General features: G+C 42.9%; 1 protein-coding gene across 13 annotated transcripts in view; it reads right to left on the bottom strand.

Annotated features, from left to right (window-relative positions):
* nav2a (neuron navigator 2a) overlaps positions 1-24,669 on the bottom strand; it is a 1,144,654-nt gene that overhangs the window by 18,008 nt on the left and 1,101,977 nt on the right. For all 13 annotated transcript variants that reach the window (XM_087996268.1, XM_087996269.1, XM_043705373.2 and 10 more), the window contains 7 exons: positions 21,796-21,974; positions 17,167-17,320; positions 12,871-13,030; positions 12,062-12,159; positions 8,666-8,761; positions 7,590-7,758; positions 1,271-1,506 (listed from right to left, as the gene is read on the bottom strand). In XM_087996268.1, coding sequence (XP_087852394.1) covers positions 1,271-1,506; positions 7,590-7,758; positions 8,666-8,761; positions 12,062-12,159; positions 12,871-13,030; positions 17,167-17,320; positions 21,796-21,974 — 1,092 coding nt within the window. The remainder of the gene's footprint in view (positions 1-1,270; positions 1,507-7,589; positions 7,759-8,665; positions 8,762-12,061; positions 12,160-12,870; positions 13,031-17,166; positions 17,321-21,795; positions 21,975-24,669) is intronic.

Genomic DNA, 24,669 nt, shown 5'->3' with positions numbered 1-24,669 from the left:
GAAACAAGAATGGCTTGTGTCAGTCTACAAACTCAAACATCTTCATACAGCATGACTGATTATTGGTGACTGCAACACAAGAACAGAACTTGATTATCTCTGTCTTTCTACAGTTATATCAACTGAAAGATGTCTTACTTTCTTCAAAGGGAACTAAGAAATCCACAATATATGATGGATGATTGGAATCCATAATGTCACATGAACTGTATGGCACTTTGGAGATTGTGCTTAAAGAAACTTGCCAATGCATGGGATGCCTTTGAATTGTGTGTGCTCCTGGTGCTCATTCTACCAAAAGGATAGAGGCCCCAGTGCAAGCATAGAGAAGGAAGGATGGGAGAGCTGAAGGGGGTCAGATTGATCAGGAAAGATTGGGCAAGCTGGATTTTTTTTATTGAGCATGCATAAAGCCTGCAAGGTGACCAGATAGAGTGCGTAAAATTATTACATGGTTTGAGCAAGATGGTTTTAGAGAAGATGTTTATTAAGTAATCCAATGAAAAATTCAAGAGAAAGAGCCATTACCAGGATAGAGGTTAGCATGCAAAAGGAGGCATTGAGGGCAATTGCACAGAACCTTTAAGGATTTACATGATAAGCAAATGAGGGAGAAAGGAAAAGAGGGATACGGAGACAGAAGTAAGTGAAGGCACAAGGCTGGTATGGAACATAAACATTAGCCTTGACCTGTTGGGTTATATTTACATGAAACAACATACATGTGTTAGACGAAATACAAACAGAAGATGCTGGAGAAATTTAGCAGGTCTGGCAGCGTCTGTACAGAGAAAGACAGAGTTAACATTTCAAGTCCAACATAAGTCATCAGTACTTTGGAAGACATCTCCTTGCAAACCAAGCAATGTCCTGACAGGACAGATTGCTCATTTCCTGCAGAACTCATCCATTTTCCATTTCAATTAAACAATAATCAAGCACCGCAATCAACAAAGATAGTGAATCCTGAAGAAACAGAATTAACATTTTGAGTCCAATATGACTCTTCTTCAGATACTTTCATTTCTATCTCTATAATGTACTGGCTTCATGTTGGAGTTAAGATACGTAGTTCTGAACCTTGACTGCAGCTTAAAGTCAGTACATTATACAGATAGAAATGATGGTGTCTGAAGACTGGAAATGTTAACTCTGTTCTTCTCTCTATGCAGATGCTGCCAGACCTGCTAAACTTCTCTTCTACTTCCGGTGTTTTTTCCCCGCAGGATTTTAATTCTGTCGAAATATTAGACTGCGCATGATTTCTTACCTTGCTTGACTTGTGGTCCACATTAAAGGTAGCAATGACCCCATCTGTCAGTTCCCTCCCTTCCCTGAGCACCATGTGTTCAGCAAGCCGATTGGCCAGATAGGTTTTCCCAGTGCCGCTTGGTCCTGACAGAATGATCCGGCGGTGATCTGTCAGCAGTGAGACATACCGTTGCAGCATCGGCTTCGGGATCAATGTCTCAAACACAAGGGAATCTAAACTATTTTCCGACAAGCCTGAGGGACAGAGCAGAATTGACAAGAAGAAAGTTACTTCAGAGTACAGTGGGATATTGAACAGATGGGCCAATGGGCTGAGGAGTTGCAGATGGAGTTTAATTTGGTAAATGTGAGGTGCTGCATTTTGGAAAAGCAAATCAGGGCAGGGCTTATACACTTAATGGTAAGGTCCTGGTGAGTGTTGCTGAACAAAGAGACTTTGGAGTGCACCATAGTTCCTTGAAAGTGGGGTGGCAGGAATATAGGATAGTAAAGAAGGCGTTTGGTATGCTTGTCTTTATTGGTCAGTGCATTGAGCACAGGAATTGAGAGGTCATGTTGCAGCTGTACAGGACATTGATACAGCCACCTTTGGATACTGCATGCAGTTCTGGTCTCCCTGTTACAGGAAGGATGTTGTGAAACTTGAAAGAGTTCAGAAAAGTTTTACAAGGATGTTGCCCGAGTTGGAGGATTTGAGCTTTAGGGAGAGGCTGAATAGGCTGGGGCTATTTTCCTTGGAGTATGAGAGGGATGACCTTATTGAGGCTTATACAATCATGAGACACATGGATAGGGTAAATAGACAAGGTCTTTTCCCTGAGATGGGAGAGTCCAGAACTAGAGGGTGAAAGGGGAAGGATATAAAAGAGAGCTGAGGGGTAACTTTTTCACATAGAGGGTGATGTGTGTATGGCATGAGCTGCCAGAGGAAGTGGTGGAGGCTGGTACTTATACAACACTGGAAAGGCATCTGGATGGGTATATGAATAGGAAGGGCTGAGAGGGATATGGGCCAAATGTTGGCAAATGGGACTAGATTTTTATAGGATATCTAGTCAGCATGGATGAGCTCGAGTGAAAGGTCTGTTTCTGGGCTGTAGATCTCTATGACTCGAAGTGGTAAAGATGGGGTAGAACCAAGGTCTGCATTCTTTTCCTAAAAATAATACCAGAAGTGATATTTTATTGATACACTGTTCTCCATTTCACTGAACGTTCAAAGGACAATCCAAAAATATCTTAAACATTACCCTTCCATGCCTCACATGGTCATACATTGGGACTGAGGGAGGCGGGGCTGGCTTAATAAATACAGCAAGTGCTGGGAGAAACTCAGCAGGTCTGGCAGCATCTGTAGAGAGAGAAACAGAGTTACCATTCGTGTCCAATATGACTCTTGTTTTCCTTCTAACGTCCAGAGAACAGTCATATCAGATTCAAGACGTTAACTCTCTTTCTTTTTCCCAGATGCTGCCAGACCTGTTGTGTTTCCCCAGTATTGTCTGTGTTTGCTTCAGATTTTCAGCATCGGCTATATTTTGTTTCTATTATTCTGTTAAATATTGGTTTAACGACAGTCACATTTTATATTTTTTCAGGATTAATTTTGGAAACTCGTCAAGTTATGATCTCAAAATAGGAAATAGCAGTTAAACTAGGTCAAAATTGCTGTGGATGTGTGCTTTTTTTTTCTTTTTCTACGTGGGATGTGGACATCACAAGTGAGAGCCAGCCGTTAAAGCCCATCCTGAATTGCCCTGGAGAAAGTGGTGGTGAGCTGCCTTCCTGAAGCACTGCTGGTGAGATAACAGACTGAATTTTGCCAGCCCTTCAGCAAGGGGAAGGGAGATGGAAATGCCAGCAAACTAGTGTAATAAGACATTGGGTCATGGATCCAACATATTCCTGTCACCATGCCATTTTGCAAGCAGTGGGAATGAAGGCTGACTAACTGTAGGATGAGAGACCAATCCAGCTCTTCCTTGTGCAGGTGGCCATCCAATGAAACATAAGATGTAAGAACAGAAGTAGGCCATTCAGCCCATCGAATCAGCTCCAACATTCAGTGAGATCATGACTGATGTGACAATTCTCAACTCCATTTTCCTGTTTTGTTTAACACAGAGGAGTCAAAGATGATTGGTGGTAGGTGAGAATGTGGATGTTGAAATGCAAACAAATCAACCATGATCCTGTACCGGGGATCATGTATAATTTTGTACATGATTCCCTTACTGATTAAAAATCTCATTCAGCCTTGAATATTCATAATGACTCAGCCCTAAGTGCCCTTTGCAATAAAGAATTCCACAGATTCACTACTCTCCGAGAGAGGAAATTCCTCCATATCTCTGTCTTAAATGGGTGACCCCTTGCTCTGAGATTATGCCTTTGAGTCCTACAGTCTCTAGCAGTGAGCAACAATTTTTCCACATCTTCCTTGTCAAGTCCCTTATGGATCATGTGTGTTCCAATAAAGTCATCTCACAACCTTCTATATTCCAGTGAGTGCAGACCCAGTCTGTCAACCTCTCCTCATAAGACAGCCCTTCCATACCCAGGATCCGCCCAGCGACCCTTCTCTGGACTTCCTTCAATGCTAATCTACCTTCCCTTAAGGGAAACATCGCAGCTGCCAGGAGGCTCCAGTGTGTTGGATGAGTGCAGAGTGGAGAGTTCCTACTTTTTGACCATTCTTACATCCAGGGATGATGCCCTTTTGGCAAAGACCACCTTCCCAATAACCAAGCTTCCCGACATCAATGGGCCCTCATCCTGCAGTGCAAGAAAACACTGTGAGCACTGTTGAGCTGCAGACTCCCTCTCACTAGCTGGTAGCCCTTGGTGGGTAGAGGTTTTTTGATTAGATTAGATTACTTAGTGTGGAAACAGGCCCTTCGGCCTAACAAGTCCACACTGACCCTCCGAAGAGCAACCCACCCAGACCCATTCCCCTACATTTACCCCTTCACCTAATACTACGGGCAAATTAGCATGGCCAATTTACCTGACCTGCACATCTTTGGACTGTGGGAGGAAACCTGAGCACCTGGAGGAAACCCACGCAGACATGGGGAGAATGTGCAAACTCCACACAGAGAGTTGCCCGAGGTGGGAAATGAACCCAGGTCTCTGGTGCTGTGAGGCAGCAGTGCTAAACACTGTGCCACCGTGCCACACAGGTGTGAGATTCATGGAAGAGATGAAGGAGATTGTCAACAACCCAGCGATGGAAGGTGACAAACGTGATCACCAAGGGTACAGCAGTGAATGTTGTCTACATGGACTTTAGTAAGGTTTTCGACAAAGTTCCTCGTGGACAAGGCTTATATAGAAGATTAAGAATCATGGGGTCCATGGTCACTTGGCCTCGTGGATTTAGAATTGGCTTACTCATAGAAGGCAGAGGGTAATGGTGGAAAGGTGGTTTTCAGGTTGGAGGTCTGTGACTAGCGCCTGTGGACAAAATATGTCCCATGTTTCCACATCTACCCCAACTGGAGTCAACTCCTGCTTTCGGCCTTGGCACTGGGACTTCTGCCACTTTAGAGAAGTTCCAGCCAATGTTCTGAAGGTTCTCATCCACTGAGGGCCACCACCATTTTGTTTCTCCTTGAAATGAACAAATCATTTCTGATGGTTAGGCTGGTGCAGCACGTTATAGAGTACACTGACCCGTGTAGGATTGGAGGATTGCTTAGCAGAGCATCATGTAAAATCTATAGCTTGCAGGTGATCAGCAGGATAAAAACCTTTAGACAAGATCAAGAGGGATTAAACTGGACTCTGATCCTTCTCAACCCATGGTTCATAATGGACTCCATCAGCTGAATATTTTGGGGGCTATTGTACAGCTGAGTTTTATTCTCATACAGTAACCAGCCAAATGCTTGATTGATGTGACCAGCATAGTAACTTATATTAACATTCAAAATTTCAGTTTATGCCCAGTCTTAACATAAATTCCACAGTAGCAACTATGTTTGGTTGTTGGGCCTGTGCCTCCAGCTTGCAATAACTCCATTAACTCTCTAACAACACTTGGTAATGCTGTACAAACATCAGGAATAGGTACAGATGTAGGCCATTCAGCCCCTTGAGCTTGCTCCTTCATTGTAAAAGATGATGCTGATCTAATGCATTTCAAAATCCACATTGCCACCGAACACCAATAATGTTGATTCCTCCCGTCTTAAAAATATTCAAAGAACTTTGACTCCCACCTCCATCACCTTCACAGGCAGAAAGTTCCAAAGTTGCATAACCCTCAGGGAAAAGAAATCCACTCATCTCAGTCATGAAAGGATATTCCCTAACTTGAAAACAGTACCCTTTATTCTGGACGAACACACAAAAGAAAATAGCCTTTCCCCATCCTTCTTACCAAGACCTTTCATGATCTTACACACATCAATCAAATCACCCCTCACTCTTCTGAATTCCATTGGAAAACAAAGCCCAGTCTGTCCAATCCTTCCCTCAGAAGGAGAAAGTGAGGTTTGCAGATGCTGGAGATCAGAGCTGCAAATGTGTTGCTGGAAAAGCGCAGCAGGTCAGGCAGCATCCAGGGAACAGGAGAATCGACGTTTCGGGCATAAGCCCTTCTTCAGGATTCCTGAAGAAGGGCTTATGCCCGAAACGTCGATTCTCCTGTTCCCTGGATGCTGCCTGACCTGCTGCGCTTTTCCAGCAACACATTTTCAGCCCTTCCCTCAGAAGACAACCCATTCACTCTGAACCATCTCCAATGTATTTACATATTTCCTTCAGTAAAGAGACCAAAACTACAATATGAATTTGAGACATAATCTCACCAATGCCCTGTTGAATTGAAGCTGTAGATGTTTTATAATGACGGCAGTATAGAAACATTGACAACTTATTCCTCTGTTCAAGAAGGGAAATAGGGATAATCCAGGAAACTATAGACTGGTGAATCTCACTTGGAAAGCTATTGGAGAGAATTCTTTGGGATAGGATTTACACACAATTAGTTGAAACTTTATTGCTGGAACAGCACAGCAGGTCAGGCAGCATCCAGGGAACAGGAGATTCGACGTTTCGGGCACAGGCCCTTCTTCAGGAATGATTCCTGAAGAAGGGCCTGTGCCCGAAACGTCGAATCTCCTGTTCCCTGGATGCTGCCTGACCTGCTGTGCTGTTCCAGCAATAAAGTTTCAACTTTGATCTCCAGCATCTGCAGACCTCACTTTCTCATCGAAGATTTACACACAATTAGAAAAGCATGGCCTAATTAGGGACAGTCATTGTGGCTTTTGATTGAACTTTTCGAGGAGGTGACAAAGGTGATCAATAAGGGTAGAGCAATGGATGTTCCTCGGATGCTGCCTGACCTGCTGTGCTTTTCCAGCACCACTTGAATCTAGAGCAATGAATGTTGTCGACATGGATTTTAGTAAGGGTTTCGACAAGGTTCCTCATGGTAGGCTCATACAGAGCATTAAGTTGCATGGGATCCACGGTAACTTGGCCTCGTGGATTCAGAATTGGCTTGCCCAAAAAAGGCAGAGAGTAATGGTGGAAGGATGTTTTTAGGCTTGAGGTCCATGACTAGTGGTGTTCTGCAGGGATCCATACTGGGACCTCTCTCTCTCTATATATATATATATATATATATTACTTGGATGAAAATGTAGATGGGTGGGTCAATAAGTTTAACACTGAATATCAACCACCTGCTATATTCTCACTGTGCATTAAAATCGTCAAAGTCCTACCGGTTCATAGGGCTGCTTGGTCATTAGAGAGAGAGAGAGAGAGAACTGGTGGCGGTTTAACCTGACATGCCTCAGCTTAGGGGAAAGGTAGAGAAGGACAATCCTTCGTGGTAACCTCAGCTGATGCAGGAATTGAACCGATGCTGTTGGTTTCACTCTGCATCATAAACCAGCCATCCAGCTGAACTGAGTTGGGCACTACACGGTCGTGCTTTAGTCTTGTCAGTGCAGACTGGCAGAACATTCTGAGCTATCTATCTATTGAACTGAAAAACATGGGTTGTCGTTGTGGAAAACTCTTGCTGCAATTGTGTATGGATCAGACAAGCAGTACCCAACACCATCAGCAGGGGGTGTCAGGAATCCATGACTCTGGGACAACTAACCTCCAGCAATTGTTAGTGAAATCAGTAATGCGTAACAATAAAGTTATTCAACGTTCTTTATCAAGTTAAGACCGAGTACAAAATCAATCATTTGTAACAAAATTTCTGTGGGTTACATTCTTCCTCCACTTCTGCTTCTCAAAATTCATCTTTTAAAAGTCAACAGAAAGCTACACGATGAATAATGTTGTACCTTTCAATGACATTGTGACTGTGTTGCTTTCTCCTACTAAATAGCCGCAGGGTAATAGTTCTGGTGTGTCCACATTATTAGTGCGTTGGATGTCTCCTATGCTGTAGCCCAGCACGCTGTCGGAGTTTAGGCCTAACTGGCTCACTGGATCCACATGGATAATGTATTCCTGCAAAAGATAGTATCATCAGAAACCGTAATATTATGCTTTCTGAACTAGACTGGGAAAACAAAAACTGGAATTAATTACTACAGCTGAATTGATAAAATGCAAGAACTGTGAAAAGGGGAGAAAGTGGGAACAGGGGATTGAGTTGGATGATCAGCCATAATCATAATGAATGGTTGAGCAGGCTCAAAGGGCCGAATGGCCTATTCCTGCTCCTAGTTTCTATGTTAAGTCAGGGACACTGATTGATAGTATTTAGGGAAATGTAACAAAAGAGTATTGTCCAATTAATTCAATTTACAGCATGGCAATACTTTTTGCTCATGTCATCCACTGTACACAAGATTTTAAAGATTAACTCCAGTGATTTCCTGTGTCACTCTTCTCCCACAATAACAACATTAACTTTTCTGTAGTGTTAGTAATAATAAAGTCAGTGAACCATATAATTTTATTTTATGGTTCTTTGCCAGACTGGCAACTGCCTGGACTATCCGAAAAATGGTCTGCAGGTTTGAACACCAATGAGGACAAAAACAAACATTGCTGTGATTGCCCCAAGGCCGAATAGTCAGCTTACCGAAGAAGGCAAGGGGATGGCCAGCAAGGAATCAGAACGTTAAGATTAGGAAGAAGAGAATTACAGCAAAAAAGAAAAGTGGAACCCGTGAAATAAACAAACTTTCAAAGCACTGCTATGGTTTAAACTGAATAATAAATATCTGGTGACATCGATTCCACAGCATCCATTTACTGGCCTTCAGGAGCTGCCCAATGCTGTGTTTAACACCCCAAAACAATGATAGCTACTTCAACATAACAAATACATTTGAAGCTCTCATTCCTCAACCTTCAAACTAATGGTAGAATATTTGAATCTTATTTTCATTAATGAAACTTTCTTTACTTTGAACAGACGCCGCACGACACCATCCAAAACATCCCATTTTGTCTTCCCGCTAACTCCAATGCAGCCGACTATATACTGACGAATTCGAGACTCCTGTGGTGAAGGAAACAAGTGAGAAGTCAACCTGTATTCAATGGCTCAATGTACAATTAATCCAATTGCCATGGTTACTGAACTGACAAGACAAAAACCACAGACTCCAGCTTCAATGGAGATGACCTCAATAGCATTGAAATTTGGTCTGTGTCTTTTTTGCTGGTCATTTTCTACTCATTAAGATAAGAACTAGCTAAATGTAAAATCATGGAATTCTGTCTCTAATCAAATGCATTTCTCTCAAAGATTGTAAGAAAGAAAGACAAGTTAATACTTCCCTATTTTGTCCATCTACCTGAGGTAATCCCGATCTCAAACACAATACTCGTTATAGAATCAGGCCAACATTTCCATTTCTTGCACCCACTAACCTCTGCCTTCACTAAGAAACACTGGGCTGAAAATGAAGGCAGTTCCACGCTGTGGGCTATTTGTAAAGATTTTGTTCATGGATTGTCAGCATTACTGGCAAAGCCAGAATTTGTTGCCTATCCCTAGTTGCCTCTAGGATCATGATCAGGGACTAATTTCCTGAACTGCGGTAGTTCACAGTGTATGCATATCTATGATGCTGCTAATACTGGAGGTCTGGGACTTTGACAGCGATATAGTTAGATACCAGGAGACTGTGGGGCTTGAACAGGAACTTGCAGCTGATGATGTTGAGGCATTCAAGAGGGAGGGAATTTAATGACTACTTTGACAGAAATGGTGCACTGGGTGTTTGGGAAAAGGCAGGAGATCGGCACTAAGGGATAGAACTGGTGCAGGCACAGCAGGCCAAATAGCCTTCCTCTGTGCGTAACAATTCGTGATCCTATGTGCTCTTGCCCGTTCTTCTGGGGGTTAGAGGTCGCTCATTTGAAAGGATGCTGGGCAAGTCACTGCAGTATATTTTGTAATCAGTACACAGTGCTACCTTTATATGCTGCTGGTGGAGGGAATCGGGGTGGAGGGTGATGCTAGGGAGTCAAGAAAGCCACAGCTTTGTCTTGCTTAGTGTTCACTTCCTGAGTGTTGTTGGAGCTGCACCCATCCAGGCAAGTGGAGAGCATTCCATCACACTCCTGACTTCCACCCTTGTAGTTGGTGGACAGGCTTTAAGGAGTCAGGAGGTGAGTTACTTGCTGTAGGATTCCTAGCCGCTGACCTGCTTTTATAGCCACAGTACTTACATAGTTCATCCAGTTCAGTTTCTGGTCAATGGTAAGCCCCAAAGTGTTGATAGTGAGGGATTCAGTATTGGTAATGCTATTGAACGTCAAAGGGAGGTAGGTTTAGAATCTCTTGCTGGAGATGATCATTTCCTGATATTTGTGTGACATAAATGTTAGTTACCCATGTAATCCATCTCAAACTAAACTCTAATAAGACGAGACAGGGTGAGCACAGGAAGGATGTTTCCAATGACCAGGCACCCCAGAACCAAGGGTTACAGTCTAAAGATATAGGGTATACTATGTAGGACAGAACCCTTGAGAAATGGTCTTCACTCAGAAAGTGGTGAGCCTGTGGAGTTCTTTGTCACAGGAAGCAGTTGAGGCCAAAAATATTGAATGTTTGAAGAAAGAATAGATACAGCTCTTTGGGCTTAAGGGATCAAAGGGTATGGGGTGAAAGCAGGAACAGGAGACTTAGCTGAATGATCAGCCGTGAGCATATTGAATTGTGGAGCAGGCTTGAATTGTGAAATGATTGACCCCTACTTTCTATATTTCTGTGAATGCTATCCAGGTCAGCTGTTTCAGAATTTGTCAAGTGAGGAATGGTATTGAACACTGTAGTCATCAGTGAACTCTCTCCTTCCTGACCTTATGATGGAGGGAAGGTCATTGATGAAGGGGGTTGGTTCCAGATCCTGAACAACTCCTACAACTACATCCTGGATTGAGAAGTCTGACCTCCAACAACCACTGTCATTGTCCTCTGTGCTGGGTATGACTCCAAACAGAGATTTTCACTGATTCCCACTGACTTTCAGTTTTTCTAGGGCTCCTTGATGCCACATTCAGTCAAATGCTGTCTTAATGTCACTTGTGTCTCATTTCAGGAATGTAGCTCATGAGACCAGGTTTGGACCGAGGTTACTATGGAATTTGAGCCGAAGGTCCAGGAAAAATCAAACTGAGCATCAATGAGCAGGTCTCATTTCTCAGTAAGTGCCACTTAACATAACTAATGATGAGCACTTCCATTGTTTCAATCATGATTGCGAGTAGACTGATGAGGCAGTGCTCGATATAATTCGTATTGTACAATATAGATTAAAATTGTATACAAAGGAAAACAGAAAGAACAAGTACACATGCTTGAAATGACACTTAAAACTCTGTACGTGAAAAGATACAGAGGATCTCCAAAGAATTACACACCAAGCATTCAAGCATGGCATTATGATGGTTATAATTCTAGACTAACTGAACAGTCACAGGTCCAAATGCCTTTGTAGCATGTTTTGTGCTGGAACTTAAATAATGTGGTAATATATGAGCAGGCATCAGAAAGATAAATGACTTTGGAAGCAGTCAACTGTTTGAAAAATTCAACCCATCAGCAATGTCCTTCAGCAAAGTGAGGTCTCCATCTCTATCCTGCCTGGTCACACATCGAATGATTCTAATTCCTTCTGAAGTGGTCAAACTAGTAACTCTGTCATTAGGAAGAACTCTCATTAAATGTGATAATGAACTCCAACGTGTCCTGAGGCCAGCACATATTTCTGTCTTGGCTTCTAAGTCTTTTGGAAGCCAACTTCTCACAAGTAATACCAGAAACCAGTGTCACTTATTACCACAGGCATTTTCAGCAGTGGAATCATCCAGCTTGAATCTAATCTCAGAGTAAGAGGTCATTCATTTAAAGACAGAGATGAGGAGGAATTTCCTCTCTCAGAGGATAGTGAATCTGTGGCATTCTTTACTGCTGAGTACTAAAAGGGTAAAGTTACCATATCATACTGGACCCACAGCACCTCAGACGATGGGAGAGGTTGAGAAGGAGAGTCCTCCACAGTAACCTCAGCTGGTGTGGAGATTGAACCCACATTGCTAGCCTTACTTTACATTACAAATCAACTATCCAGCTGACTGACCTAACCAAGAGGGTTGGAGAGCCTGGATCATTAAGTGTATTCAGAACTGAGATACATTTTTAATCAATAAGGAATCAAGGGTTATGGGGAAAAGTGAGGAAAGTGAAGTGGAGAATTATCAGATCTGCCACGGTCTCATTGAATGGCAGAGTGGACTCGATGGGCTAAATGGCCTATCTGCTCCAATGGCTTATGGTCTAGCATACCTCTTTCCATCTCATCTCCTCTTGCAAGCGGACTACTATCTTCACATGCCTGCCTTCTTTGCGGGCTGAGCCGTCTGCGTTGTCTTCGAGTAGCATATCTGCTCAACAAAGGCATCAATTAGAAATATGCAACAGCAAGAGGAGGCACTGACACTGTGCTGGACTCAGACAATGATATTTCTTAATTCTGATCTGAAGTTAATACAAATGGAACTGCATTGTTCCCCTGCTTGGTGATGTTAAATTGTGCCAGAAGACTGGCTTGTGATACACATAAACACAATGGTACACCAGCAATACTCCCCCACAACGCAAAGTCACATTGTCCTACCAGACACAAGGTTGCTTTCTTATTAGAGAAAGATGGCAGGAGGTGGTTTTATCCGAGGGTCACCCCACCTCAGGTGAGGGGAGAGGTTGAGGAGGCAAGTCTGTCATGGTAACCTCAGCCAGTGTGGGAATTGAACCCATGCTCTTGGTATCAGTCTGCATCACAGATTGGCTGTCCAACCCATGACGATGTATTTTCAATATCGGAAGATTGAAAACCAAACTTCTGGTCTTAGACGGAATATTTAATCTGAAGTCTACAATATGTCCATTGTTGAGTACGCAGTGTGGGTTCTACTGCAGCCAGAAAAGGAATTGGCTATTTCCGCAGAAAATAAAAGTTGTGGGGATGCTGGCAATCTGAAATGAAAACAATGTGCTGGAGAAACTCAGCAGATTGGGCAGCATCTATGAGGCAGAAACAGAGTTAGCCCATTATGACACGTTTTATTCTTTTTGGCTACTGTTGAGTTGCGTACCAAGACTGGTGGATTCGGTCAGGTTGAGGCTGTGCTGGGAAAGGCCAAGTGACTGACGACGGGACGAAGAGATGGAAAGCTGGGACTGGGTGCGACTGCAGCTGCCTTGGGTTTCAGACTTCAACCGGTCATTCTCTGCCTTCAGCTTTTCAATTTCAGTCTAGGAGGGAAAAAGATTTAAACATTAAAGCAAGCCGGACCATCATTAAACACTTTATAATCATGCAAAAGACCCTGCGTTAAACAAACACTCTGGTTTCCCACTTATATCACGAAACATTCGAAGCATTTTTGGGGGATGCATTAAAAAGAAACAGTCTTGCATCGAGTCATGTAGGCCTACAGTGCAGAAAAAGACTCTTTGGCCCATCGAGCCTGTGCTAATCAAAAGCAACCAGCCAGCTAGTCAAATCTAACCCATATAGTGACTTTCATGATCACGGTCATCACAAAGCACTCTGTAGCTAAATAAGTTTTAAAAAAAATAAAAACCTAAAGAAGTGTGGATGCTGTCAATCAGAAAAAAATAGAAATTGATAGCAAAGCTCAGCAGGTCTGATAGTATCTGTGAAGAGAAATCAGAGTTAACATTTCGGGTCCAGTGACCCTTCCTCAGAGTTCTGGGAGCAATAGTTTCCACCCACAGTCCAAAGACGTGCAGGCTAGGTGGGTTAGCCATGGGAAATGCAGGGATAGGGTAGAGGGATGGGTCTGGGTATGCTGTTCGCAGACGGGGTGTGGACTCGATGGGCTGAATGACTTGGTTCCACACTGTAGGGATTTTTATTCTATGTTTTTTCCCCAATGATTAGCTTTTAGCAGACTAATCTGCTGGATGAAACAATAAATGATTATTCGTCAATGATTTGGAAACTGTTCAACATGATCCCATGAAAGAAAACCATTTAGAAAGAAAATTGACTTAAAATGCCACATAACGTCACCATTTATTTCCATTGTTTAGTGAGTGCAGTTCTCTGAAGCAAGAGGTCACCTCCTCATTAGCTGAGTTTGAGGTGATTAGTCTGTCCCTCAGTCTGTACAGGGAAAGTGTGGTATTATCTGTGTGCCTCTATGAGTCCAAAATGGGTTTGTAATGAGGACCGAGTGATTAAGGTTAGCTGTGCAGGAGCCTTGTCTTGTCTTGATCCACTTCAGAAAGGCCCATTCTTGTCATGGAGGTTTAAAGCCTCCCATTTGAAAGATTCTGAAGAAGGGTCCCTGGACTCAAAACCTCAACTCGGTTTCTCTCTCCACAGATGCTGCCACACCTGCTGAGTTTCTTCAGCAATTTCTGTTTTTGTTTCAGATTTGTGGGCAGCATGGTGGCACAGTGGTTAGCACTGCTGCCTCACAGCGCTGGAGACCTGGGTTCAATTCCACCCTCAGGCGACTGTCTGTGTGGAGTTTGCACGTTCTCCCCGTGTCTGCGTGGGTTTCCTCCGGGTGCTCTGGTTTCCTCCCACAGTCACAAAGATGTGCAGGTCAGGTGAATTGGCCATGTTAAATTGCCCGTAGTGTTAGGTAAGGGGTAAATGTAGGGGTATGGGTGGGTTGCGCTTCAGCGGGTCGGTGTGGACTTGTTGGGCCGAAGGGCCTGTTTCCACACTGTAATGTAATATAATGTAATCTAATCCTGTAATCTAATTTCAAGCATCCACAATTCTTTGTTTAATTTGGCAGATAGATTTGGTCACAAGGAACTTATCCTGCTTTTCCCATTGCTGGGAGATGGTGTTCTGGAATGTTAACCAAATATCCTCTCGGTCAATCATCAATAAACTGATGGAAAAGTCCAAATCAGTCTTGTTTGCTCCAAGACTAATTGATCACTGCAGCATCCCTTTTATTTGTTTGTTTGCTAGCTCGGGTAAATAATTGCAATGCAAGCATATCCGGCCACAACAGACAGCCTGTTGTTTTGTGTTCCTCTTGGCTGAAGAACAAATCTCAATATCTGTCACACTCCACCCACCAAAGAACAGCTGCAGCAACATCTGGCCAAATATGGCCTCTGCTGAATACTGGGCTTCCCGAGTATCCTCTGGCCAAATTATTTCACACACACAGTTCGCCGATGACCTGCTTATAATAACACCACCTTGGGAACTCGATCTATGCATGGATAGGTTGGCCAGTCAACAGAAAGTTGCTTTTGCCTCTCTGGAACACACACCATATGTGAAATATACTCAACAATAAGGACTGATTTCCTTTTCCCAACATCTAGGCACCTTTTAAAAGATAACCACAAGAGGAGCAACTTAACTGTGGATCGCAACAAAGCAAAGGGGCCTAACGCTCACCTCAGCATTATCGTCCAGGCAACTTTGTTGTTGAAATGATTCTAAAGACATTAGAGTCTAAACGTTGATGCCTCCCACAAGAACTTAGTTAAGTTCTAATCACTGGACAGAGATGTAATAGAAATAGTCCACTTGGACCAAGCTGATACTGCAGTGTTGAGCTGGTTGCTCTACGTGGAGTTTTACAGATGCTCCTTCCAGGTGGGTATTAAGAGGTCCACATTTGAAAACCAGTAAAGGTATTGTCCTCTGAAGTTTGTTCTGAAGAAGAGTCACAATGGACTCAATGGGTTAAAACCTCCCATTTGGAAGATTCTGAAGAAGGGTCCCTGGACTCAAAACCTCAACTCGGTTTCTCTCTGCACAAATGCTGCCAGACCTTCTGAGTTTCTTCAGCAATTTCTGTTTTTGTTTCAGACTTCCAGCATCTGAAGATTTTTTTTTGTTTTATTGAAGTGTTCTCCTCACCTCATGTCCACGACTACAAACCACTCACACTCCCCCCCTCCCCCCCCCCCCCCCCCCCCGCCCAGTATTAAACCTCAAAAGTTACTTCATTGGTTGTACAGCACTTGGCCTCCAAATACAAATACATTTCTTGCAGAGTCTACTTCAATGTACTGGAGCAATGCAACTGGCTCAGTTTTTGAGAAAACATGTAAGTTTGGCTTTGCAGCCTTGAATGGAGAGGACTGAGACAGAACCTTACGGGAGGACCACCAGGTCTAAGTGAACCATGACAGGACGAAGGGACCAAGACTCAATGTGTTATCATGTAATTTCACACCTAAAAGAGATCAAATGGAATCTTAGAAGGAGCTGTGGAGGTAAAATCTATGGAACCACTTAAGAATTACAGAGCTGCAGTGACAGGGCTGATTGTAGGTCTTTCTGGATGAGCAATAATGGGTTGTGTGTCACACCTTACATGCACTGATCTCATGATGGAGGCAAATGAGCTGGATGCTGTGTTACCCAGGCACTCTGAACTGTAATTTGCATACTCAAACCCAGTTTGCACTCATCTGAGCAACATCAACACAGAAACTGGGAGCAGGAGGAGACCACTTGACACTGTGAGCCTGTTCTTCAAACCCAGGCCTTGAGCCAGGGAAGTCAGGGAGATGCAACACGGCTTAAGTGGATGAGAGAAGGATAAAGATGCCGTCCTCCTGCTTAGCTGTTGGGAGAGAGTGTGTAACAGGACAGGACAGGACAGGAGCGAGCTCTGCTGTGATACTTCCTGTGTCAAATAGCCCACAGTCAGATACCTATAGGGGGCAGGAGCTTTAGGAGAAAAAATGAATTCCTCTGCATTATTACAATTGCTGAATCCACAAGCTTATAACACATCACTTTAAATGATTAAATCTTGTATATACAGGATTAAAACAGATGTCATCTGGTACATGTCACAGGTGAATGTTCAATATTCACATTCTGCTTTCCCTCACAGTGTTTGAATCAGTAAGTAATTGTTCTGGTTTCTTCCCACAGTTCAAAGATGTGCAAGTTAGGTGATTTGGCCGTGTTAAATTGCCCATAGTGTTAGGTGCATCAGTCAGAGGGAAATGGGTCAAGGTGGGTTACTCTTTGGAGGGTCGGTGTGGACTTATTGAGCCGAAGGGCCTGTTTCCACAAGTAGGGAATCTAATCGAAGAGTGATCTGTGTTATCCTGCTTGTTGAACATACCTTCTTCCCCTGTGCTAACCTCGGCCTGGAGTCACCCAGAACAGCTTCAGGAACTAATGCAAATCATCACAGAGAGGTAACCCACACCCTCCCGCTTTGCGTGCCACAACTGTCTGCATTTTTGGCTAAGGAGTGTTTTGATCCAGAGTCCCTGGATACGGTTAGAGGAGACAGCTGGAATGATTCCAACCATCAAAAGCAGTTAGTCACTTGGGAGAGCAAGAGCTATTTAAAACATACATCCTTAGCCAAGTTAAATTACATATAAGCGCACGTTCAGAAGACACATCTGCTTACCTGCATCCTATTCATGGCCTCACGCAGTTGATCAAGTTGGTGAGCAGAGCTCAGTGCTTCAAGTCGAATGTCTGTCAACTTCATCTCTTTCTCTCTCAGCTCACCGCGCAGCTGAATAATGGTCTCAGCCTCACCATCGATACATTCAGAGATACTGCTTGGGAGTGAACAGGAAAGGGAGGCAAAACCCACCAGGCACCATTATTAGTCCATTTACTCAGTAACCCTTCCATCACAACTCCCCGTATAACAAAGGTGACTAACAAACGTCTTGTTGACACAAAATGATTGATTTGAAACCTATTTAATGTGCAGGCATGTTCTTAAAAGTTAGTATAATGTTTGTGATTGGAAAACTAAAATGCACCAGAGGCTGACACCATGGGCTTTCTGCACCCCAAGATAAATAGGTGGAGATGGTGGCATAGTGGCCATGTAATTAGATTGGTGAAAGTGTTGCCATGGAGAATGTACCAGTTAGATAATAAGCTTGTTTAAATTTAAAGCAGGCAAGTTGACTCTGATTGTCTTGGCATTGTCCTGAGAAAAGAACCAGAGAATACTGTCACCTATTTTGCTGATTTGAAACTGGGGCAGAGTGTGACACATTCTTGCTATCTGTAAGAAACAGGGCGCTGTGTACTGATACTCTCCGGATTGTTTAGCAAATGTTTGCCAATGACAAAGTGTCCTATTTTACTAGCTCACCTCAACCTGTAAAATCCAGCCCATGATACATGTTCCACCTAAACATTTAACATGAAACCAATATAAAATGATAAGTTATCATTCCTTAATCAGGGCATTTGTTCCATTAGGCAGTTTGCAAAGTAGAGTGCCATTGTCAAAAATGAGGATTGAAAGAGGGACTGCCCTCAGTGCTCTCTGTGACTCATATAGGTCAAGATTAGAGTGGTGCTGGAAAAGCACAGCAGTTCAGGCAGCATCCAAGGGGCAGTAAAATCAACGTTTCGGCTTTTGCCTGATAGATGGGGCTGTCACAAGCAAGGCCAACATTTTAATGTTCTTTAGCTGAGTGATTTTTCAGGCATTTCACAGAGTAGGTAGATTTAGTTCCAAAACGTCAGCAGGAAACCAGTTGGGACTTTTTTTAATGACAATCGATGATATTTTCATGGTCTCTCGCTGTCAATTCGGAATGTTATTAATTGAATTTAAATTCCTACTAGCCTGGACCTCTGGATTACCGGTCCTGTGAAATTACTATGCCACTTTCCTCCCCACCTCCCTGATACCCCCTGATTTCAATCTTGCTGGAGTCCCTTGATTTTACACAGTCTTCTCTGATAAGACAAGGTGTAGCCAATGCTGGTCAAGGATGAGTCAGGCTGTGGGGTATGATTTGGTGAGATTGATTCATCAGGTTGTTGCTTGACTGGTATGTGGAGCATGCACCTTATGGGTTAAGCATATAACCTATACCCTATGGGACCTCAACTATTGGTACACCACTGCTGCATTCTCCTCCATCAGGATTACATGTCTGACCCATGTGATGAAGCTGCTCCTTTAACAATGTTATGCTGTCCTTAGTTTTCTTTTAGAAAGATCATAAAATAGACTTTGTGGAGTGCCTCCGAGATGGATTCTTAGAACAGCTGGTGCTGGAGCTTACCAGGGAGAAGGCAATTCTGGATCTGATATTGTGCAACAAACCAGAATTGATCAGGGACCTCGAAGTGAAGGAGCCATTGGGAAGTAGTGACCATAATACAATAAACTTCAATCTGCAATTTGAGAGGGAGAGGGTACAATCGGAAGTGACAATGTTTCTTTTGAATAAAGGGAACTATGGAGCTATGAGGGAGGAGCTGGTCAAAGTTCAATGGTGCAATACCTTAGCAGGGATGACAGCAGAGGAGCAATGGCAGATATTTCTGTGTATAATGCAGAAGATGCAGGATCAGTTCATTCCAAAAAGGAAGAAAGATCCCAGGAGGAGGCATGGGTGGCCGTGGCTGATGAGGGAAGTTAAGAAACACATAAAGTTAAAAGAGAAAAAGTATAACATAGCAAAGATAAGTGGGAAAACGGAGGACTGGGAAGCTTTTAAAGAACAACAGAGGATTACTAAGAAGGAAATACGCAGAGAAAAAATGAGGTACGAAGGTAAACTGGCCAAAAATATAAAGGAGGATACTAAAAGCTTTTTTAGGTGTGTGAAAGGCAAAAAAATGGTTAAGACTAAAATTGGGCCCTTGAAGACAGAAACAAACAGGGGAATATATTACAGGGAACAAAGAAGTGGCAGAAGAGTTGAATTGGTACTTCAGATCTGTGTTCACTGGGGAAGACACAAGTAATCTCCCTGAGGTAACAGTGGCTGAAGGACCTGAACTGAAGGGAATTTATATTTGCCAGGAATTGGTGTTGGAGAGACTGTTAGGTCTGAAGGTTGATAAGTCCCCGGGGCCTGATGGTCTACATCCCAGGGTACTGAAGGAGGTGGCTCGAGAAATCGGGGATGCGTTGGTGATTATTTTCCGGAGTTCAATAGATTCGGGATCAGTTCCTGCGATTGGAGGGCGGCTAATGTTGTACCACGTTTTAAGAAAGGTGGGAGAGAGAAAGCAGGAAATTATAGACCAGTTAGTCTGACCTCAGTGGTGGGAAAGATGCTGGAGTCTATTATAAGGGATGAAATTACGACACATCTGGATAGTAGTAACAGGATAGGTCAGAGTCAGCATGGATTTATGAAGGGGAAATCATGCTTGACTAATCTTCTGGACTTTTTTGAGGATGTAACTCTGAAGATGACGAGGGAGATCTAGTAGATGTGATGTACCTGGACTTTCAGAAAGCTTTTGATAAAATCCCACATAGGAGGTTAGTGAGCAAAATTAGGGCGCATGGTATTGGGGGCAAAGTACTAACTTGGATTGAAAGTTGGTTGGCTGACAGGAAACAAAGAGTAGTGATAAACGGTTCCATTTCGGAATGGCAGGCAGTGACCAGTGGGGTACCGCAGGGATCAGTGCTGGGACCGCAGCTTTTTACAATATATATCAATGATATAGAAGATGGTATTAGTAATAACATTAGCAAATTTGCTGATGATACAAAGCTGGGTGGCAGGGTGAAATATGAGGAGGATGTTAGGAGATTACAGGGTGACCTGGACAGGTTAGGTGAGTGGTCAGATGCATGGCAGATGCAGTTTAATGTGGATAAATGTACGGTTATCCACTTTGGTGGCAAGAACAGGAAGGCAGATTACTACCTAAATGGAATCAATTTAGGTAAAGGGGCAGTACAAAGAGATCTGGGTGTTCTTGTACACCAGTCAATGAAGGTGAGCATGCAGGTACAGCAGGTAGTGAAGAAGGCTAATAGCATGCTGGCCTTCATAACAAGAGGGATTGAGTATAGAAGCAAAGAAGTTCTTCTGCAGCTGTACAGGGCCCTGGTGAGACCACACCTGGAGTACTGTGTGCCATTCTGGTCTCCAAATTTGAGGAAAGACATTCTGGCTATTGAGGGAGTGCAGCGTAGGTTCACGAGGTCAATTCCTGGAATGGCAGGACTACCTTACGCTGAAAGACTGGAGCGACTGGGCTTGTATACCCTTGAGTTTCGAAGACTGAGAGGGGATCTGATTGAGACATATAAGATTATGAAAGGATTGGACACTCTGGCGGCAGGAAATATGTTTCCGCTGATGGGTGAGTGCTGAACCAGAGGACACAGCTTAAAAATATGGGGTAGACCATTTAGGACAGAGATGAGGAGAAACTTCTTCACCCAGAGAGTGGTGGCTGTGTGGAATGCTCTGCCCCAGAGGACAGTGGAGGCCCAGTCTCTGGATTCATTTAAGAAAGAGTTGGATAGAGCTCTCAAGGCTAGTGGAATCAAGGGTTATGGAGATAAGGCAGGAACAGGATACTGATTAAGGATGATCAGCCATGATCATATTGAATGGTGGTGCAGGCTCGAAGGGCAGAATGGCCTACTCCTGCACCTATTGTCTATTGTCTATTCTCTATTGCAAAAGACACAGATACCGAAAAGTCGAAGTTGAAAAGTTTTTGGGCCAGTTTGATTAGCCAACAGGCAAAAAGCCTTTCAAGGTTTTAGAAAAAAACACTTGTACAATGAGAGGGGAGTGGCCAGTTCTCCCAGCTCAGCTTTTCTCTGGTTTGGTTTGGTTTTAGCACAGTCGAGTTGAAAAGAGAAGCAGGTCCAGACTTATCTTCCGCTCTCTCTCTCTCTCCCTCTGGCTTCTCTCCTGTAAGACCCTGTGTTAGATTTTACCTTTTGTGCCAGGGGTGCTGATGGGGATTGTTGCAAGTATTGGAACAGCATCATTAAGTTGGGATAATCTGTTGGGTTTTTGGAGAGGTTAAGTTATTCTGCATTCTGTTCTCGTTTGTTTGTGTTTCATTCAGTAATCTTGTAAATAAATTCTGTTTTGTTTAAAACTCAGTGGTTTGACCAGCTGAATCCCTCCTGGAATATCCACATTACACCTGCTTTAAACAGCTAGCAAAGTTATGGTCTGTGCTACCTTCTTGAAATGTTTTGAGGGGGTCTGGCCTGGTCTATAACACCCAAAACAGCAAGACATCTGAGTTTTTGCCTATCCATAGTAGGTAAAATTATACGTACAGTGAGTTAGAGTGCGATGTTCTCATCAGTGGGGTTGTGGGAGTAGATCCATTATGAGCAAACTTGGGGGATGAAGGTAAGGAAGAATCAGGTGTATTCATTTCTTCAATATCTGAATGAGATGAGGCCGATTTAGGAGACTTCTTTTTGCCGAATGCTTGCTTGAAGGAACTTCTTAACTAAACAAGACAAATATTTATACAGGATGTAAAGTGTGCATTTAGAGGGAAATGCATTTGTGAAAACCCTCATACATATGTTCCACACATTTTGCAGAATATATTAAAATCGTGCGTAGGTCACACTGTAATGAGCTTACAGGTGGCTCTCTGGCATGAAGAAAGATACTTCTCCCTTTCTTGCATCAACCACTTACAGAAAGCATGACAAAAAGGAGAACAGGTGTTAATCTCCTGCTTCCTCATCAGTGGAAGTCGTGGATGAACCGTGACAAAGACCATTCTCAGGCTTGCCACCAATCTGCTGTTAACATGACGGAGCTATAGGGAGATTCGCCAGGAACTAATACCTGATTTAGCACACGACATAAAAAGTGACAATGTCTTCAACGTAAAGCCATAGAGTCATTGAGGTCTACAGCATGGAAACAGGCCCTTCGGCCCAACTTACCCATGCCGTCCATTAGTCCCATTTGCCAGCCTTTGGTCCATATCCCTCCATTTCTATCACATCCGTGTACCTCTCTAAATGTTTCTCAAATAATGAAATTGTACTCACAACATGATTGCCTTGAGTCTAACCTCATATTAAGGTATTGCTTAAAACCACAACTTTATAAACCAGAATATCACAAGAAAAATTTGCCCTTAGTAGTTCATCTTCGACTGTCATCCATAATCTGGGAGAAAAGAATTAAGATTGAATCTCACATTGGCTACCAGCAGCTTGCTGTGTTATTAAGGTGGACTACACTTCAACCTTAACGACTCGTTTTGAAGCATTTTTCACTTAATGCAACTGCTTTGTCTGACAATTCTGATCATAACATGGGTAAAGTACATTTCAACATTTTTTCCCCCCAAGGTGAGTAGGTTAAATCCCTCTGAAAGTTCCCACTGGGTTAGAATATTAGACAGGCAACCAAATGAAAACACATCATAATGAGAAGCACATCACAGCACACTCCAAACAAACAAGAAGCATTGAAAACGCAACACTGAAATGATTTGCGACATCAATAATGCCTGGATTTATGTATGATCCAGAGAAAATTCACTCGTAAAAGCCAGAATTGAAATTAAGGTCAATACTGAAGACATCTCTAAAGATGCATCGAAAGTGGTGCTGTCTACCCACTGCGTAGCCAGTAGTTACACTTTGCAAGGTAGACATGGATCTTCGCACCCCAATTCAAATTCTTTTGTCACCCAGACACAAACTTTCAAACATCTACTCGCAGAAACATACAAGTGTTCAGTTGACACTGGGATTCAGAAATTCCAGTTTTATAGTTTAGCGTCTGGTGAATTCTGCCAGTCTCACCCACCGAAACATGGCTTCACAGCAACAAAGAACACTGTTGTGCTTACGTAAGGATGAAAGTCAGCAAAGAGTTAAAAGTATCCAAACACTGCTGTAATACGTCTCATTAGTGACATTAATCAGACTGAAAATGCCAATTCTATGTTGCTTGTCCAATGGATGGCAACTGGGCAATTGTGGTCTAACGCCTTGGGCCATACATGACCAGCCATGCTTCCCTGGGGCTTCCTCATGGACCTTATCAGGCAGAAAACTCATTCCAATGTATCAACGTGAATGCTCTTTCTGGCCTCAGAAACCTATTGTGGACACATCACCCACCCCACACTCCAAGGTGCTCTTATCACCAGCCAAACCCATCCCCACCCCTCCTATCCAAGGGATAAAACTGACCTCCTGCCCGAAATATATCAGCATTCATCTAACTTTGTTGTCTTTATTGGAGGATGAAATGTTATAACATGACATTATGAATTAATTAACAGTTCAAGAAGGCAGCTCATTTACAACTTCACAATAGCAACTTGGGAGAAGTAATAAATGCTGGAACAGTCCACATCCTCTGAATGAATAGAAAGAAACCAAATTGATTACATTAAGGTTTAAATATCATAAAAAGGATTCAAAGAGGTATCATCAAAAACCATTTGTTTATATTATACGATCAAACTGTCTCAAAATCTTTCTATAAATTAATAAGCTGAAGATTACACTCAACTTCATTCCCTTTCTCACCATTATTTCGGGTTTCTTTGACTTCGTTACATCAAACCACTCAGAAAAAAAATCACAAGACAACCTGCAGACATACATATCTTCTTATGCTCAATGCTACAGCGTGTAGAGTTATTTCCTCCCTTTCATTCGTTTGCACCTCTTCATCAAGGGGACCTGGTCTAATTATGTATCTCTCTCAACAGCCAAGGAAGGGGAACCCGACATATCCCACATTAAAGAAAAAGACTTCTTGGGTTCTACTGTAATACTTCAAAGCAGCTCATGTTAAAAATGTTCCACATCCACACAGTGTGCAACAGCATCCTTGAGGAATGACTTAACACTTATGAAATACCGTGTGAATTACTTATCTGAAATTATGATGTGAAAATTAAGGCATGCTAAGTAGTAATATTGCCACTGCAGTACAGAAGGGGACACACCATCAAGCACACACAGAGGGAAGTTGGTAAGAACCTCTCCATTTAACTGTTTCCTGATTTCTGTGCTGACCAAGGGTTTATTATGTCATGCTAGATTTAAGGTGATCTGCAAGTACAAGGTTATACTTACCTCATAAACCTGCCATGAAGTGTGCAAGCACAGGGAAAAAGAAGAGAAGACAACAAGCTAATTTTAATTTTGAACAAAGTA

Source organism: Chiloscyllium plagiosum, unplaced genomic scaffold, assembly GCF_037043375.1.
Source record: "Chiloscyllium plagiosum isolate Xiang-an unplaced genomic scaffold, Cpla_swu_hap1 HiC_scaffold_18, whole genome shotgun sequence".
Taxonomy (NCBI): Eukaryota; Metazoa; Chordata; class Chondrichthyes; order Orectolobiformes; family Hemiscylliidae; genus Chiloscyllium; species Chiloscyllium plagiosum.
The sequence above is the reverse complement of the archived record's forward strand: the minus strand, read 5'-3'. Positions and strand labels throughout refer to the sequence as shown.